Genomic DNA, 16105 nt, shown 5'->3' on the forward strand with positions numbered 1-16105 from the left:
GACCTTTTGCATCTGTGTGGGCATTCACATCAGCTTTGTAAATAAGCTCACAAAAGATTGCCTGCCCCCCCCTTTTTTTACAAGCCTGCTAAGAAACTCCTGCCTCACAACCAGCAAGGAAATGCAGGCTTCTACCCTCTTAGTGAGCTGCTCTTGTTTTATAACTTCTAAAGACCCAGGAAAAGGGCTGAAACATGAGGAACAGCAACATCAGAAATTCATACTAACAAAGTTTAAAGAAAAAGCACCCTCCAAATATCTCCAGAACACAAGGCAAAGTCAAAATAAGGGCAATTCGCCATTAATAGGTACCAGAAATAGGGATTGTCCCTGGTAAATAGACTGTTTAAGTGTATGTATAGCAGTTCACATATCCTGTTTCTCTATGAGAGTGTGACCTGGTTCACATGATCACTGCGGCCCACCATGGCTCATTAGCCATGGTGGGCTGTGTTACTCGCAGATGCCAGGTTGGCAATCCAAACTACCCACCCCCCGCCACTGCTTCTCGCTATGTGTGAACCTGGTGAGCCACCAAGAACACATTGGCTGTTTGGGGTCTGTGGGTGTCTTGTTAGCCACCCCAACAACCCACCCTCACTGGGTTTCCATGTAACAGCAAGCTATGGTGTACCCCCACCATGCCCCAAATACTCAAAGTGACAGCCAATGCTGCAATGAGAAGCCCTGCGAGAAAATTCCCCCACAATGGCTTTTTGTTACGTGTGAACCGGGCCTGTGTATCGAAGGACACATGGGACCACCTGCATATTAAGAACAGTGTGAGTCAGGTTCAAGAATTGTTAGCAACTTTAGCACAGTCAGTTCGCGAAGCTGAATGAATCCGCAAGTGCCACACCCTAGTTAGGACTTTCCCTGAACTCCTGCCTTAATTAGCATACCAATGGTTTAAACACACTGTTGGCAGCCAAATGTATTAAGCGTGGAACTGATCATTGGTTTTACCAATGTACTAGTAGGAGCTGTGCAATGATAGGGTCTCTTGTCATGACCCTGCTAGTTAGTGAATCCAGCAGCCGCACCACAATGACAAAGCATCACAATTTGTATAGGTTTTTTTTTTATTTTACTTTTAAATTCATGAATAGCTGCATCACAATCCAATCAGACAGTTAAGCAAGGTAAATATCATTTGTAGAATTTTGAATATCTAGCTGTAGGCTTAGTTACATATTTTGTCAAGTAAGTAAATACATTAGTATCCACAACCTTAGTTTCATAAGATTGCATTCTTCTTTGCAAGGCTAAAATCTGTGTATAAGTGTAAAGAAAGCATGTAACTCCTTCTAGTGCTGAAAGGTCCTGAACAAGGTTATTTTTTTTACATTTGTTACTGTAATCACAAATAGGTTTTGCTGGTAGCAAACAACAGTTTTCTTTAACAAATACATATAAAAGTATTCTATCAAAAGTATTTTGATAGAAGCACTTTTGGGGGTTGGTTGCAACACTTCAAAAAATAAGAACCATGAAGTATCCTGGAAAGTGGAAGACCAAGAATGAAAGGCTCTCACAAAGGTCTTATCAGGTAGAGCCAAGCCACCTGAGAAATGAGCCCTGTCCTCGAGTATAGTACATGCAAAGATGAAGTGTGGTGTTAGTAAGGCCTGCATCTCCTTTACCCATTTTGCTAATAGTCCATGAGAAAGTCTCCTGAACTGAATAAGGCGCACAGAACACAAATGAGCATCAACGTGCATTTAGGAGGACCTAAAGAAAGGCCATCGTTGCCTAAATGGCCCATCTTACAAGTGATTCTCCTATGCACAGCCTCTAATCGAATATTAGTAGAGCTCTAACAGGCTGCTGCAAACAGAAGAGCAGCATCAAAGGCTCTTAGGATTACACAGTGATATAATTCGTAAGAATCTGATGAGAAAGTAAAAGCGTGATATATTGCCAGCAGACTAGAGTGAGGTGTGTTCATACTGTACTGTACATGCACAACACACAACCTTTAGGGAGAACAAAACCTTCCATAGAAGAGGATGCTTCCCGTTTTGTTGTGCCGTATAAAAAAGAGGAAGGGATGGTCAGCTGTGAATGGCTGCACAAAAACAGCACACCGCATCATCATAACAGCCCCAGTAGCTGCAGCTGCCTCAGTGCCCTCTTCGTTTACCTCTACAAAGGATTTGTGAACAACCTCCGACAGGACTAAGTCACTGCTGGGTGACATTCCTGAGAAGTCTGCCTTGCCTTCGTCAAAAGCCTCAGCCATTCCCATGCTGCTCAGAACAGGCTTCAGATCATATTTTTCCTCCAATTTAAATTTCGGTAGAGACAGCTCAACTTCAGTTGGGTCCATCATCTCTGGGTTGATCCAGTCCATGAGTTTCTCATAGGTCATTTCTCTCTCTAACTAAAATAAGATAAATATGAGACATTGAGAGATAACAAAATCCAGGCTGTAGTTTTAAATCTTGGCACTGTGGCTTACAAGGCCAAGGGATTCATGGTGCCACACGTATACTTCACGAAGCTCATACATATGATAGGAATTGCCAGATCTTGGGGAGAAATAATATGGGGAAAGCTCAGAGGGATATTGCCCTGAATGTGGAGATTCTAGTTTTAGATACTATACTGTGAAGGTGCAACGTCTTGGCATTATGGTTTATCCCAAGGGATTCACTGTAAAGGAATAAAATGTTGCACAAAGGGAAATTCATGCATCTGGGAGTAGGCAGATATAACACATATATGAAGCCCCTTTGACAACTACCCTACAGGTGAAAAAAGCAGAGGGAGTGCCTCTCATTTCCAGCCTACCTTCTGGTTCTCCAATCTCACAGCCGCCCAAGCTATTTGCTCCCTGAATTCTTTTTTCCCGTCCAAACTTCCCATTCCAAGAGGAATAGGAATCCTGTGATATCACTGTCTCCTGCTTCGTCAACTTCCCCAGGGTCCTAATCCAGTTTAAGAGGTGAATGGTTTGTACAGACACCTCAGATCATTCTCATCTATAGCATTCAATTGCAAGAATGTATTTTAATCAACTCCTTTCCAAATATGCAGGGCATTGATGAGATTTGCTTTTCTAGATCAACTGGAACATTCACTAGTTCTGGCATTCTGTCCCCAACAGCAGTCACATACATCAATATGAGAGGAAATGCCAGATGCTGGGGAGAAATGATAAGGGGAAGTCTCAGACATATATTGCCCCTGAATATGGAGGCTCCATTTTTAGATAGTATAATTGAGAAGGTACATCAAGAGCTATGGACTTGTCTAATTTTTCTTTCAAGCTAAGAAAACCAGTGGCTATCCCCATATCCAAGAGCGCAAGAAAAGGGGTGGTCAGATTGATATAACCATGCCATTCAGACACACAGTGTCTAGTATTGATCTATTTGATGCAGGCAATATATCTGTAATACAGAGATTGGGAAAGTGAACTATGGATCTATTCGAAGGCAATGCGCTGAAGACCTGAAAATTGGGCCTTGGGCCCCATCTACATTTCTTTTAAAATGTTTTAATTGTTGTAATATAATGTTTTATTCTTTTATCTTGTTGTTCACCACTCCAAAATCTTTGATGTGGAGTGATATATAAATCTTGTAAATAAATAACTAGACTAAAATACATGGGGCATTTACTCCGGCTCTACTGCACCCCCAAGATCATCGTGGCACATGACGCATGCCCCTCCCCATAGCAAGCATGATTTGCCACGCTTTAAAAAGTGCTTTAAGGCAAACCCATTTTGTGATGGCTTTCCCCGTTGCAGCGGCTTCAGTGCAGTTTGGGAGTCTATGTGACCTCAACTGCCTTTGGAGTGGGCTGGGAGGAGCAGCCTGATTGGTGGAAGGATGGAGTGGGCTAAACATGTCTATTTGGAAGGAACTCATTGCCATCAGCTGCACTTTACTGAGTATGATCGGAGAGAGGGGTCAGGAGAATTCCTTTGCCCGCTCTTTTTTAAATCCCTGGACCAGCAAATGAGTTTAGAAAATGACCTTTACTCCCGCCAAGGAAGGGTGGACACGGAGGAGAGGTGTCAGCTTAACGTGTCTACTCGGACGTAACTGGTCCTCCATTGTGCTTCACTGAGCATGGGGTGGGGGTAGCAACCCTGTCACCTCAAATCTCGCTCTTATGGAAGTGCAAAGGCACACAGAATTTGATTTTAAAAGCTGATTGCTGAGTTTTACTGATTTTAAAAGCTGATTGCTCTCAAATGACCCCTCATCCTGCCAAGAGAGGGTGGACATGGAGGAGAGGTCTTGGCTAAACATGTCTACTTGGAAGTAACTCATCCTCCATTGCACTTCACTGAGTGCAGGGGAAGGAGAGGAACAGGGAGCAAGCCTCCGCTCATTCCCTGCCCAGCGCCTACCCAGCCATTGACGTTCACTGCTACTCACGGGACTCTGCCCACCCAATCCTCAACTGAAGCGGCTTCAGGTGCTGTTTGCCCTGTGAAGGCATTCCCCTGCCCCCCGCCACCATGTATACACTGTTTTACTGGCTACGTTTGCCAGAGGAGGAGCAAACCCGATTTCATGAAAAAACGGATTTAAATGGAATCTCCTTAGAAACTGTCTCTGTGGAGATGGGCTCTTGGTTTTCTCCATCATAGTACTGTGCTTACATATACATGAGGTGATGGCAAAATATACCCAGAGGTAGGAATATTACTGGGAGCCTTGTCACCAACTGTTCCTGCACATATATACAAATAACGGGACTATCATGTGTTGGGGGAAGGGGAGGAGAAGGATATAACTGTATTTCCGGGAGTTCTGTGGATTTCCAACCTTTTCTGAAGAGGGGCAAAATGCTAACAAATATGCTTTTGGAAATGTGACTAGCCACCCTGAACAAGGTGGAAGCTAGTTGCTATAGCAGTGCACAACTAGGGACAATTCCTGGTGGACAAGAATTGAGATTCCACTCAGTAACAATGCCTCACCTTTTCCAAGCCAGTGGAATCATCTCTTATTTCATCAGGAAGCAGAATGATCATGCTCAGCTCTTTATCGACGTATGGGACCTCAATAATATTGGTACGATAATCCGCTATGTAGGTTGTCTTGTATTTACCTTTCCTAAACATCATCTGCACTGGTTTGCTTTCATTCTACAAGTGGGGGAAAAAGTTATGTTAGAAGCAGGCAAAAGTGTGGGCTGGATCACTCAAGTCTGCTCTTGAAAAACTACAAGAGGAGCCTCCCAATATGCTGTCAGCATGAAAAGTAGTTGAAAGCGCACCCACGCACATATGTCTTATTCTCTCATGCGCCCCATCTTCGTTTTTGCCCTACTTCATTTTTTGTAGTTTGTGATCTCTGCTCTGCCTTTCAATTACTGTTAAGCTGTAAATCACCTTGAGCAACCACTGAATAAGGGGCAATTCAGAAATATATTGAGTAATTAAACCAAACCTCCAATTCATTGTTTATTTTCACCCCCCACCCAAATACCTCTCTTCACACATAGTGGGAGATTTGCTTCTCAATGGAATTTAGTCACTTTCGAATGTTAGAGTTGGATTTAGGAAAGAAATAGTTTCTCTTGCCTTACAGGGCTGCACAGACTAAGGTTTGTATCTAATGTGTAGATTACACCAGCGTGGTGTAGTGGGGAGAGTGTTGGGCTGGGAGATCCGGGTTCTAGTCCCCACTCAGCCATGGAAGCTCACTGGGTGACTTTGGGCCAGTCACAGACTCTCAGCCCAACCTACTTCACAGGGTTGTTGTTGTGAGGATAAAATGGAGAGGAGGAGGATAATGTAAGCCACCTTGGGTTCCTTGCAAGAGGAAAAAAGGTGGGATATAAATGCAATAAATAAATAAAGTTAGTCCAACTGACAGCAGACCCATTAAAATGAATGGGACTAATGTTAGACTAACATTAGATACAACATTATGGATTTTGGCACAATTGTCGCTCAGAAGTTGCCTCATAGTTGTGGTTAGGATTGACAACTGCCTTGGGGGGCAGGGGACAACACTGGCGAGTCCCTTTAACAGCAATACTCTCATCTCAGCTTTTCATGGTATGGCAATCAACATTATCAACTACTATTATCTGCAGATGAAATCACTGTTAAAAGTACTAGAGCTGGTAAAACACGGGCAACGCTGTTTGTGATTACATGTTGCTTTACGTCACAATGCTTGAACCCTTTCATCGACACCAATCATAATTCAAACAAAAGGGGGGGTACTACAATTACTGGTGGACAGCAGTTCCATTTACTCCAAGTATGAGTGGTAATATCTATCAGGAGTTTTAACATGATGAAGATGTGGCATCTCAGCCAAGTCAGTCACAGCCATTGAGAACTTTCCTTCTGGGGCTAGTAGTAGATGTGGAGGAGATTTTTGTTGAGGTCGCAGCAGAGAAGGAAAGGAGTAAACCTCACTTCCTTACACATTGCAGTCCTGATGAAAATCACTACCCGCAATGCCTGCTATTAATACTTTTCCCCTGAAAAGAGGTAAAAGTTCAAAACCAAGAATGCATTTGAGAGCATAGCAAGATTCATCCTTGACTGAAGAATTATATCAGTTTATTGCAATCATATCTCTTGAAATCTTGAACAATGATCCTTGCATTCATTCTTATCACTCCTTGGGAGGTACTTGTGACATTTGCTCACATTCTTCCTTTCCCTGTCAATTATTAATTAGCAACAGCAAAGCAAAAGACAAGACATTTTCTGCACCACCACCACCCTTTAAATTGTTTGCTCAAACATAAGGTTTATAAATGTATAATTTGAAAACAAAACAAAAACAAGGCTGGGATTTAAATAAATACACAACCCCTTCTGTACACTGACTGGCACTTCTTCGGGCTTGTTTCTCTTGAACAGCAGCTCTTGATATGACATGGCAAATCATTTTGGATATTAAGAGGAGCTGCAATCACAATTTGTGATATGGCACTTCGGGGTAGGAGGAAATCTGCTGTTCAGAGCAAAAGAGGAAGTCAAACATTTCTCTGATCATTTCTACAAGCCTATGTAATTCTCAGACCCAAGTTACATAAAAACAAAAGATACAAATTTAGATCATTTATAGTTTAATGGCAAAATTAGTACTGTATGTTTGAAAATTGGTTTGAAATTGGATGTGAGAATTTGGGGCAAATACTTGCAGCAGGAAGAAAGAATGTTACTGGAGAGAAATGACATAGAAATGCAGAGCCTAGGCGTTCCTTCAGTGCTGAAATAAGGCAGTTTCAAATTCACCTCCTGCACTTGCTTTAGATATTTGTACAGTAACATGATTTGAAACATCAAATAGCAGGGAAATGTGCAGAGTAATCATAACTATCCTGCAAAGTAATCATAACTAGGCAAGTGTGAGTTGATGTGCTATAGAACATTTTTCACCTCATACCTTGGTAACTTTGAATGGCTTTTGCATTGTGTGATCTTTGAGGAACTGACTTGCCCAGTTTCCCTTGAAATAGATAGCGTTCACCAAGACCAGCTTTGTAAGAGAATCAATTATTCCTGAGGCGAGCAGATTTTGGATTTTACCTTTAGAAGGGATTAAAGAGCGGTGTTAATATGTAGATATACGCGTACACACACACACAAACACACACACACACACTATTGTACTACTTAAATATTCATAGGATCCCACTTTCCTTTTTAAAGTAAGTAAAACTGACAAGAGAGATAACATGGAAGTTCAAGATTTACTCACCTTCTGTTTGTTCTTCTACCCAGGCATTTATATGTTTTCTGGAATCTTCTGATGCTTTACTGAAGTTAAGTTTCTCTAGATCTGCATGGTAGAATTTCTGACTGGAGTTTGTAAATGACTTTAAAAAATGGAGACATTTTACTAGAAGCCATAAAAGATTAGGTATAATGTCAAAACTATGCTTTCATCAAAGTTTTAACCTGGGGGTGGGGGGAGATGGAGAATTTATGCAATTATTCAGATATCTAAATATAATCTGGGAAGTTGACTTATGACATTAATATATCAGATAAAATACAACATTCTATTTCTGTCCAAGTTTGGGCAAGTGTTGGCTAGCAGGCAGTTATTTTTTCACAGAACATAATCCCTCAAATGTGTAAGATTGATCTTGCTAGATCAGAAGAGCCCTGTGCAATGTGATTCAATCCTATACATGTCTACTGACAAACAAGTCCCCACTGACTCCAATGGGATTTACTCCTAGGCAAGCAAGTATAGGATTGCTTCCAGTCTAATGTTCTTTCCCATTCTATCGTTGCAAGTTCACTGAAACAGCAGGAGGATAAAATACACTTCTGTATAAGGACCTGAATCCAAAGAATCATGAACAGGAGGAGGAAAATGCATTACCACTGTTCCAGGAATCTTTGTTCAAAAACTAGAGGAAAGACTGCCCCATAATGTATCAGAGGTACAATGCAGTATAAGAAATGGTGAATAAAGAAATGCAGCAGAGAAACTGCAGTGAGCCATATAGAAAAGCACTGAGAATGAGTTTGTAGTTGTCTTACACAAGAGCTTGTACAAACTCGCTTGGACTGGGGCCACCCTTCTCATACCATGCTCTTCCGCGAAGTCAGAAACAGCATTTCCGTGAGCAGAAGAGACATTCTGCTAGAGCAAGAGCCCCTTTGGATGCAACATTTGGTAAATCAAAGCTCTGTTTCATTCTGAGATCTCATATTACGGCTAATGGCCATGGAAAGTGCCAAACTGAAACTGAGATCTGTCTCTCCAGCAGCAGCCATCATCTTGCGGCAATGAATTCCACGTGCACAGAAATCAGACATCCTTCATTTAGTTTTTTTCTTCAGTCATTTTCACTAGTTTGAAAATGTTCTGCTAGTTTGTGAGCAACAGAACTGTCTGCTCAGTCTTTCCGCAGAAGGTATAAAACAGATGTCCCATTCTGAGTCAGACCGGTGGTCAAGTTACGCCTGTACTTTCTACTCCAACCGGCGACGCTGTGGACTGGAATTTATTTATACAGGCAAAGCACAAGTTCTACCACTGATCTTCAGCCCCTCTTGGTAAAGGTTCTTCCAGTTTGGTGAGCCTCTGTTGTACGTGTATCTCAGTTGTCCTTCTTAAAAAGCAAACAACATATGTCCTGGCATAAGCTACTGTTCAGCTTTGCAAACTTTTCCTTGGGAAGGCAATAAAGCTTACAAAGGGTGTGCAATGCAAGCGTCAGCGGGTTCAATATGTAATGCTTTTGCTGCCGTCCATTTAGGAGGAAACTGGCATAGCTCGCTGGTACAGACAGCAGATTAGTTTATCATGGCCAAGACTATGCAGTAAATGTCTTACAAATTGTTATCATCATTACCATGTTTTTCATCCAGAGTAGAGAAAAATGGCATGAGGCTGCCACTTATACCAGTATAGTTTCCTTTGAGAAAATTGAGACTTCTGATTAGATTTAATTTGAGGAGGTGAAGAGGGAAACAGCGCTGTAAATAATGGTAAAAAAGGGGGAGACAAACTCCGGTGCTCACAAAAACAATATTTATTAAACTCGACATGTTTCGGAAGGTTTCCTTCCTTTGTCAGGAGCTGTTGGAAGCCGTTTGTTTTCTTACTCTGGAGTAAATGAGTGTCCTTGCTTCTGAGTGTTGTCCACGCTGTAGATCACATCTGCTGCTCTCACATCAGTAGATGTGAGAGCATCTCACAGCTTCCAATAGCTCCTGATGAAGGAAACCTTCCGAAACATGTCGAGCGTAATAAATACTGTTTTTGTGAGCACCAGAGCTCGTCTCCCCATTTTTTCACCTAGATTTAATTTGAATCAAATGGAAATTGTGACATATTATGAACTGCGATGGAGGGGGAAGATTAATGGAGTGGGGCAGTGAAAGGAACATTCCTTGGGGACAGGTTGGTCCACTGGCAGCTCGCAGGACACATCCAGCCTCTGCTCGGTTTCTACCCTCCCCGCACCCAACAGACAGACACATCCCCATACCAAGTTGGAGGAGTGAGGGTTTGTTGTTGTTGTTTTTTAACTTGGCAGGTGTCCCTGGAGTGATCTTTCACTTTCCCAAAGGAAAATGGGGCAAGCTGGCAGGGAGGGGGTGGGACAAAGAAAGTGGCAATGACACCCTGGCTGAGGGAATCCAGCTTCCAAGCAGTTTGGTTGGTTATAGTCTGGTCCCCCAGACTCAGGATGACTATTGCTGACCAAGGGAAGTAAGAAGCTGGTTGGAGCCATCTTATTGGAACAGCCACTTGGGTCTGCCGATTCTCTTCCCCACACCCAAACTCACACCCCTCCTCTTAAAGCAAGCAGTTTTTAAAAGCTTTTGCAGCCCAGCTATCAGTTGCTGATTTGTCTTCAGATGTCCTCTTAAATTTGCTGGTACACTTGACTGGAAAGTACAAAAGGGTTACTAGTTGCTGAGCTGTGATTCTTATCAGGGAAAGAATATAACCCAACAGATTATTTATCAGAACAGAGACTATTTGCATGTAGTCCTCTAACATCTATGTAAACAATATAACTTACTGCAAGAAAATCATACGATGTTTCTCCAAAGAGCCTGTTGGCTAATTTAAGCAAGTACTTGGTGCCTGGTTTGTTGATTTCAGAAATAAGTTTCTCATACCCCTGATGAATCTCTTCACCCGCAGTCAAAGAGAGTACCTACAGGGTGATATGTGGCACAATATTAATTACGTTTTAGACTTATTCAAATGTGAATAGTAACATTTATCAAAGCACTCTTGAAAAAAAACCTGTAGGATGAAAAATAGTGCCTGCCAGCAAGCAAGACAGTGAAACAGATAAACAGCACTGCAGCGGCAGGAAGGCCTTTTCTGTTTTAGTTAATTTTTGGAGTTTGTTGTTTAAGTAAGAAAATGAAATAACTTTCCAATGAACGTTGTTAGTAATAAAGTTAGAAGAGGTAAATCACACCCTTTGGTTCCTATTCTGGACTTTACAAGACAGAAACATCTGGTTAGAAAGAAAACCACCTCATAAAATGAGGTTTACAAAAATATCCCAAATGAAACAAATGCCTGTCTGCTTCTCTAGTTTTCAAGTTTTAAAATATTCTTGGCAAGTGCAGGAAATCGGGGGAAATTGTTACAGTATAACATTCTCTCTAAATTGGCTTAAGAAACATCAATTTTTTTAAAGAAAAGATATACATCCAGTTAATATGAAGAGCGGCATAATCCATCAGGTGTATGAAGACATCAGTGTGGTACATCAAATAGAGGTGATGTGCCTCTATTTGATGCAGACATTAAATAAAGGTGTGGGACTGAATGCAGACAGTCATTTTTCGAGGGAGTTAGATGCCTTTTGTTCCCTTTGTGGCAGACAAGAAGAGCGGAAATAAACTTTAATGTTAGTATATTCTGGAGAGAGAGAGAGAGAGAGAGAGAGAGAAAGAGTTCTAGCTGGTGGTTTCCCTTTGAGCAGGCCCTTTCCCCAAAGCTTCCAGCCACTACTTTGAAAATATGACTTCAGTTAAATTTCTACCACAGGGTATTCCAGCCACTGTTTTTGTTGATATGGGGAAGTGCCACCCGACAGCCATTCACAGCAGACCTTCTGCCGCTCCATATCATGAGAGATTTTGCATTGCACTCTTTTAGATTCAGAATTTTCTCCTTCGGTACAGTGAAGCACCTGGTTGTAAACAGTTAATACAAGTTCACCTGAAAAGGTGTTCAAGAAACAATCCTCCTATTACTTTACTTTGGAAAGCCTCACATTGAAGCATGTTGTTTTGATAGATCCTGGACTGCAATTCTAATTGGTAAATGTAACATAAAGACACCTCCATGACTTTCCCAACTTCTGAATAATGATCATCATTTCAGAAAGAGAATCATCACCAATTGCATTATATATGGTATGTATCTAGTTCACCCAAATGCAGTTTTAAGTGCCAACTGATCTTGTATTATCTGATAATGTATACTAAATTGAAGTGTTCAAAACGATTTCCACTCATACCCATTCTGCATGTTCTTACTCCACTAAAATAAAAAGAATAACATATCCAAAATTTATTTTAAAGGTCAGTTTCCATACTATTTAGCAAGTAAGCTAGCTTTTGAAACACAACCAGCATGCAATTTTTCAATAAGGATCATGTTCTTCTGTGTGAGGATGGCCGGGAAACCCCTATTTCTGCTTAACTACTAACCCTTGATTATGCATCTGAAATTCAGCTCACATTCAGCAATATTAACTCAGGCCAACCATAACTAATAAGCAACCAAGAGCTCAGGAGGGGCAGTTATATTGACAACAGATGCATAAACTAGCAGTACCTCAGAAAAATCTAGAATCTAGGAGGACCAAAGAACCATCACAAGTTGGGAAAAAAGAACATTTTGGCCTTCTTCCAACTGGAACATTTTCTGGTTGTGACAGTCAAACTACCTTTCTTATAAAAACATCTTCTTTCAAGTTGACAGACAACCTGTCATTTATGTTGGAGAAAAAGAATCAAAGAATCTGTGGTACACTAGTAATACCAGTCAGGCAAGAAAGGAAAAGCAAATCCTTTCTGTTGTCCTTTTCTATGATCTTTTGAGCTATTTCATTATCTACAGCAGATCTGTACAACTTGTGAGTGAGTCGTCAAATCCATTCCAACCCAACCACCTTGAATGGTAACCCAAGAGCCATGTATAGGGTATCCCACCAACAGCTCAATAAAGTCTTCTGTATTGACTGAAACCCCTTCATGGATCACTGCCTTGTTGTGGCGAAGGGGCGCCATAAGCTATGCTGTGCAGGGCCACCCAAGACGGACAGGTCATGGCGGAGAGTTCTGACAAAATATGGTCCACTGGAGAAGGAAATGGCAACCCACTCCAGTATTCTTGCCAAGAAAACTCCATGGAACGTATCACAAGGCTGAAAGATATGATGCCGGAAGATGAGCCCCTCAGGTCGGAAGGTGTCCAATATACTACTAGGGAAGAGCAGAGGGAATTTCCAAGTAGCGCCAGAAAGAGTGAAGTGGCTGGGCCAAAGCCGAAAGAACACTCATCTGTGGATGTGTCTGTTGGTGAAAAGAAAGTCCGATGCTGTAAAGAACAATATTGTTTAGGAACCTGGAATGTAAGATCAATGAATCAAGGCAAGCTGGAGGTGGTCAAACATGAGATGGCAAGATTGAACATCGACATCTTGGGAATCAGCGAACTAAAATGGACAAGCATGGGCGAATTTAATTCAGGTGACCATTATATCTACTACTATGGGCAAGAATCCCTTAGAAGAAATGGAGTAGCGCTCATAGTCAACAAAAGGGTGGGAAAAGCAGTACTGGGGTACAATCTCAAAAATGATAGAATGATCTCAGTACGAATCCAAGCCAAACCATTCAACATCACAGTAATTCAAGTCTATGCCCCAACCACTGATGCTGAAGAAGCTGAGGTTGATCGGTTCTATGAAGACCTACAACACCTTCTAGAACTAACACCAAAAAAAGATGTCCTCTTCATCATAGGGGATTGGAATGCTAAAGTAGGAAGTCAAGAAATCACCGGGATAACAGGCAAGCATGGCCTTGGTGTACAAAATGAAGCAGGACAAAGGCTAATAGAGTTTTGCCAAGACAACACACTGATCATAGCAAACACTCTTTTCCAACAGCACAAGAGGCAACTCTACACATGGACATCACCACATAGTCAATATCGAAATCAGATTGGTTATGTACTTTGCAGCCAAAGATGGAGAAGCTCTATACAGTCAGTAAAAACAAGAGCTGGAGCTGACTGTGGCTCAGATCATGAGCTTCGTATTGCTAAATTTCAGCTGAAATTGAAGAATGTACGGAAAACCACTAAACCATTCAGGTATGACCTAAATCATATCCCTGATGAATATACAGTGGAGGTGAGGAATAGATTTCAGGGATTAGACCTGATAGACAGAGTGCCTGAGGAACTATGGACGGAGGTCCGTAACATTGTTCAGGAGGCAGCAACGAAATCCATCCCAAAGAAAAAGAAATGCAAGGAAGCCAAGTGGCTGTCTGATGAGGCTTTACAAGTAGCTGAGGAAAGAAGGGAAGCGAAAAGCAAGGGAGAAAGGGGAAGATATACCCAAGTGAATGCAGATTTCCAGAGAATAGCAAGGAGAGACAAGAAGGCCTTCTTAAATGAACAATGCAAAGAAATTGAGGAAAACAACAGAATGGGAAAGACTAGAGATCTCTTCAAGAAAATTGGAGATCTCAAGGGAACGTTTTGTGCAAAGACGGGCATGATAAAGGACAAAGAAGGCAGGGACCTAACAGAAGCAGAGGAGATTAAGAAGAGGTGGAAAGAATACACAGAAGAACTATACAGGAAAGATCTTAATGTCCCTGATAGCCATGATAGTGCAGTCACTGAACTTGAGCCGGACATCCTAGAGAGTGAAGTCAAGTGGGCCTTAGGAAGCATTACTAACAATAAAGCTAGCAGAGATGACAGTATTCCAGCTGAGCTATTTAAGATCCTAAAAGATGATGCTGTTAAAGTGCTGCACTCAATATGCCAACAAATTTGGAACACTCAACTATGGCCACAAGACTGGAAAAGGTCAGTTTACATTCCAATCCCAAAGAAGGGCAATGCCAAAGAGTGTTCAAACTACGGTACAATTGCGCTCATTTCACATGCCAGCAAGGTGATGCTCAAAATCCTACAAGCTAGGCTTCAGCAGTATGTGAACCGAGAACTACCAGAAGTACATGCTGTGTTTCGAAGAGGCAGAGGAACTAGAGATCAAATCGCCAACATTCGCTAGATCATGGAGAAAGTAGGGATGGCAGAGAATTCCGCCATGGACTCCACAGATCCCCCCGGAATCCGTGGCGGAACGGCCTCCTGCCCCCCGCCCCCCCCCGCGGAATCCCCTGGGATGGAACTTACCTGGGGCGGATGTGGCGGCGGTGGTTCCGGCGGCGGCAGCTGGTCTCCTGGCCAGCCGCAGCCGGGCTGCTGCGGCCGCCATTGCCGTCCTTGCAGCTGTGATAGGCTATGTAAGAATTTACGTAGCCTATCACGGCTAACCCCCCACCCCCAAAAAACAGCATACACAAATGGCAGCGGCCACGGTGGCCGCCATTTGCATTCCCTATTTTTCGCTGTTCTAGCCTACGTAAATATTTACGTAGGCAATTTCGGTGAAAAAAAGGGAACTGCAAACAGCGTAGTGGGCTGTAGCCGCCACCATTTGTGTACGCTGTTTTTGGGGGGGGGCATGCCGTGTTAGGCTACGTAAATACTTACGTAGCCTATCATGGCAGCCTGGAAGGACACAAATGGCGGCCGCTACAGCAGCTGCCATTTGTGTCCGCAGCAGCCCGTCCACAGCCAGAAGTCCAGCTGCGGACAGCCCTGGCCAGCTGCTCCGCAGAGCTGCCGCAGAGCAGAGCCGGCCAGGCTGGATTCCGGGGGGGAGGACCGGATCACCTCCCCCCCCGTCGAGGATTCCGGAGGGAGGGACGGAGAGCCTCCCCCCCAGCGGATGCCCCGACCAGAACCAGGTAAGGGATTTGTACATCCCTAGGAGAAAGCAAGAGAATTCCAGAAAAACGTCTATTTCTGCTTCATTGACTACGCTAAAGGCTTTGATGGTGTGGATCACAACAAACTCTGGCAAATTCTTAAAGAGATGGGAGTACAAGACCACCTTACCTGTCTTCTGAGAAACCTGTAGGACGGTCAAGAAGCAACAGTAAGAACCGGACATGGAACAACCGATTGGTTCAAAATTGGGAAAGGAGTATGACAAGGCTGCATATTGTGGCCCTGCTTATTTAATTTATATACAGAGTACATCATGAGAAACACCGGGTTGGATGAATCACAGGTCGGAATCAAGATTGCCAGGAGAATTATCAACAACCTCAGATACGCAGACAATACCACCCTAATGGCAGAAAGTGAAGAGGATCTAAAGAGCCTCTTATTGAGGGTGAAGTGGAGAGTGCAAAAGCTGGTTTGAAGCTCAACATTAAAAAAAACTAAGATCAAGGCATCTGGCCCCATCACTTCCTGGCATATAGAAGGGGAAGAAATGGAAGCAGTGACAGATTTTATTTTCTTGGGCTCCAAGATCACCGCAGACGGTGACTGTAGCCATGAAATTAAAAGAC

At 42.7% G+C, this 16105-nt stretch overlaps 1 protein-coding gene across 7 annotated transcripts in view; it reads right to left on the bottom strand.

Annotated features, from left to right (window-relative positions):
• Nucleotides 1-1064: 1064 nt before the first annotated feature.
• LOC146347336 (serpin B6-like) overlaps nt 1065-16105 on the bottom strand; it is a 31313-nt gene continuing 16272 nt past the window's right edge. For all 7 annotated transcript variants that reach the window (XM_084850496.1, XM_084850493.1, XM_084850497.1 and 4 more), the window contains 5 exons: nt 10486-10623; nt 7695-7812; nt 7380-7522; nt 4943-5110; nt 1065-2383 (listed from right to left, as the gene is read on the bottom strand). In XM_084850496.1, coding sequence (XP_084706622.1) covers nt 1979-2383; nt 4943-5110; nt 7380-7522; nt 7695-7812; nt 10486-10623 — 972 coding nt within the window. In that variant the 3' untranslated portion in view covers nt 1065-1978. The remainder of the gene's footprint in view (nt 2384-4942; nt 5111-7379; nt 7523-7694; nt 7813-10485; nt 10624-16105) is intronic.

The sequence above is a fragment of the Heloderma suspectum genome, chromosome 4 (genome assembly GCF_057233095.1).
Source record: "Heloderma suspectum isolate Gila_16-S chromosome 4, 16-S_ref, whole genome shotgun sequence".
Lineage (NCBI taxonomy): Eukaryota > Metazoa > Chordata > Lepidosauria > Squamata > Helodermatidae > Heloderma > Heloderma suspectum.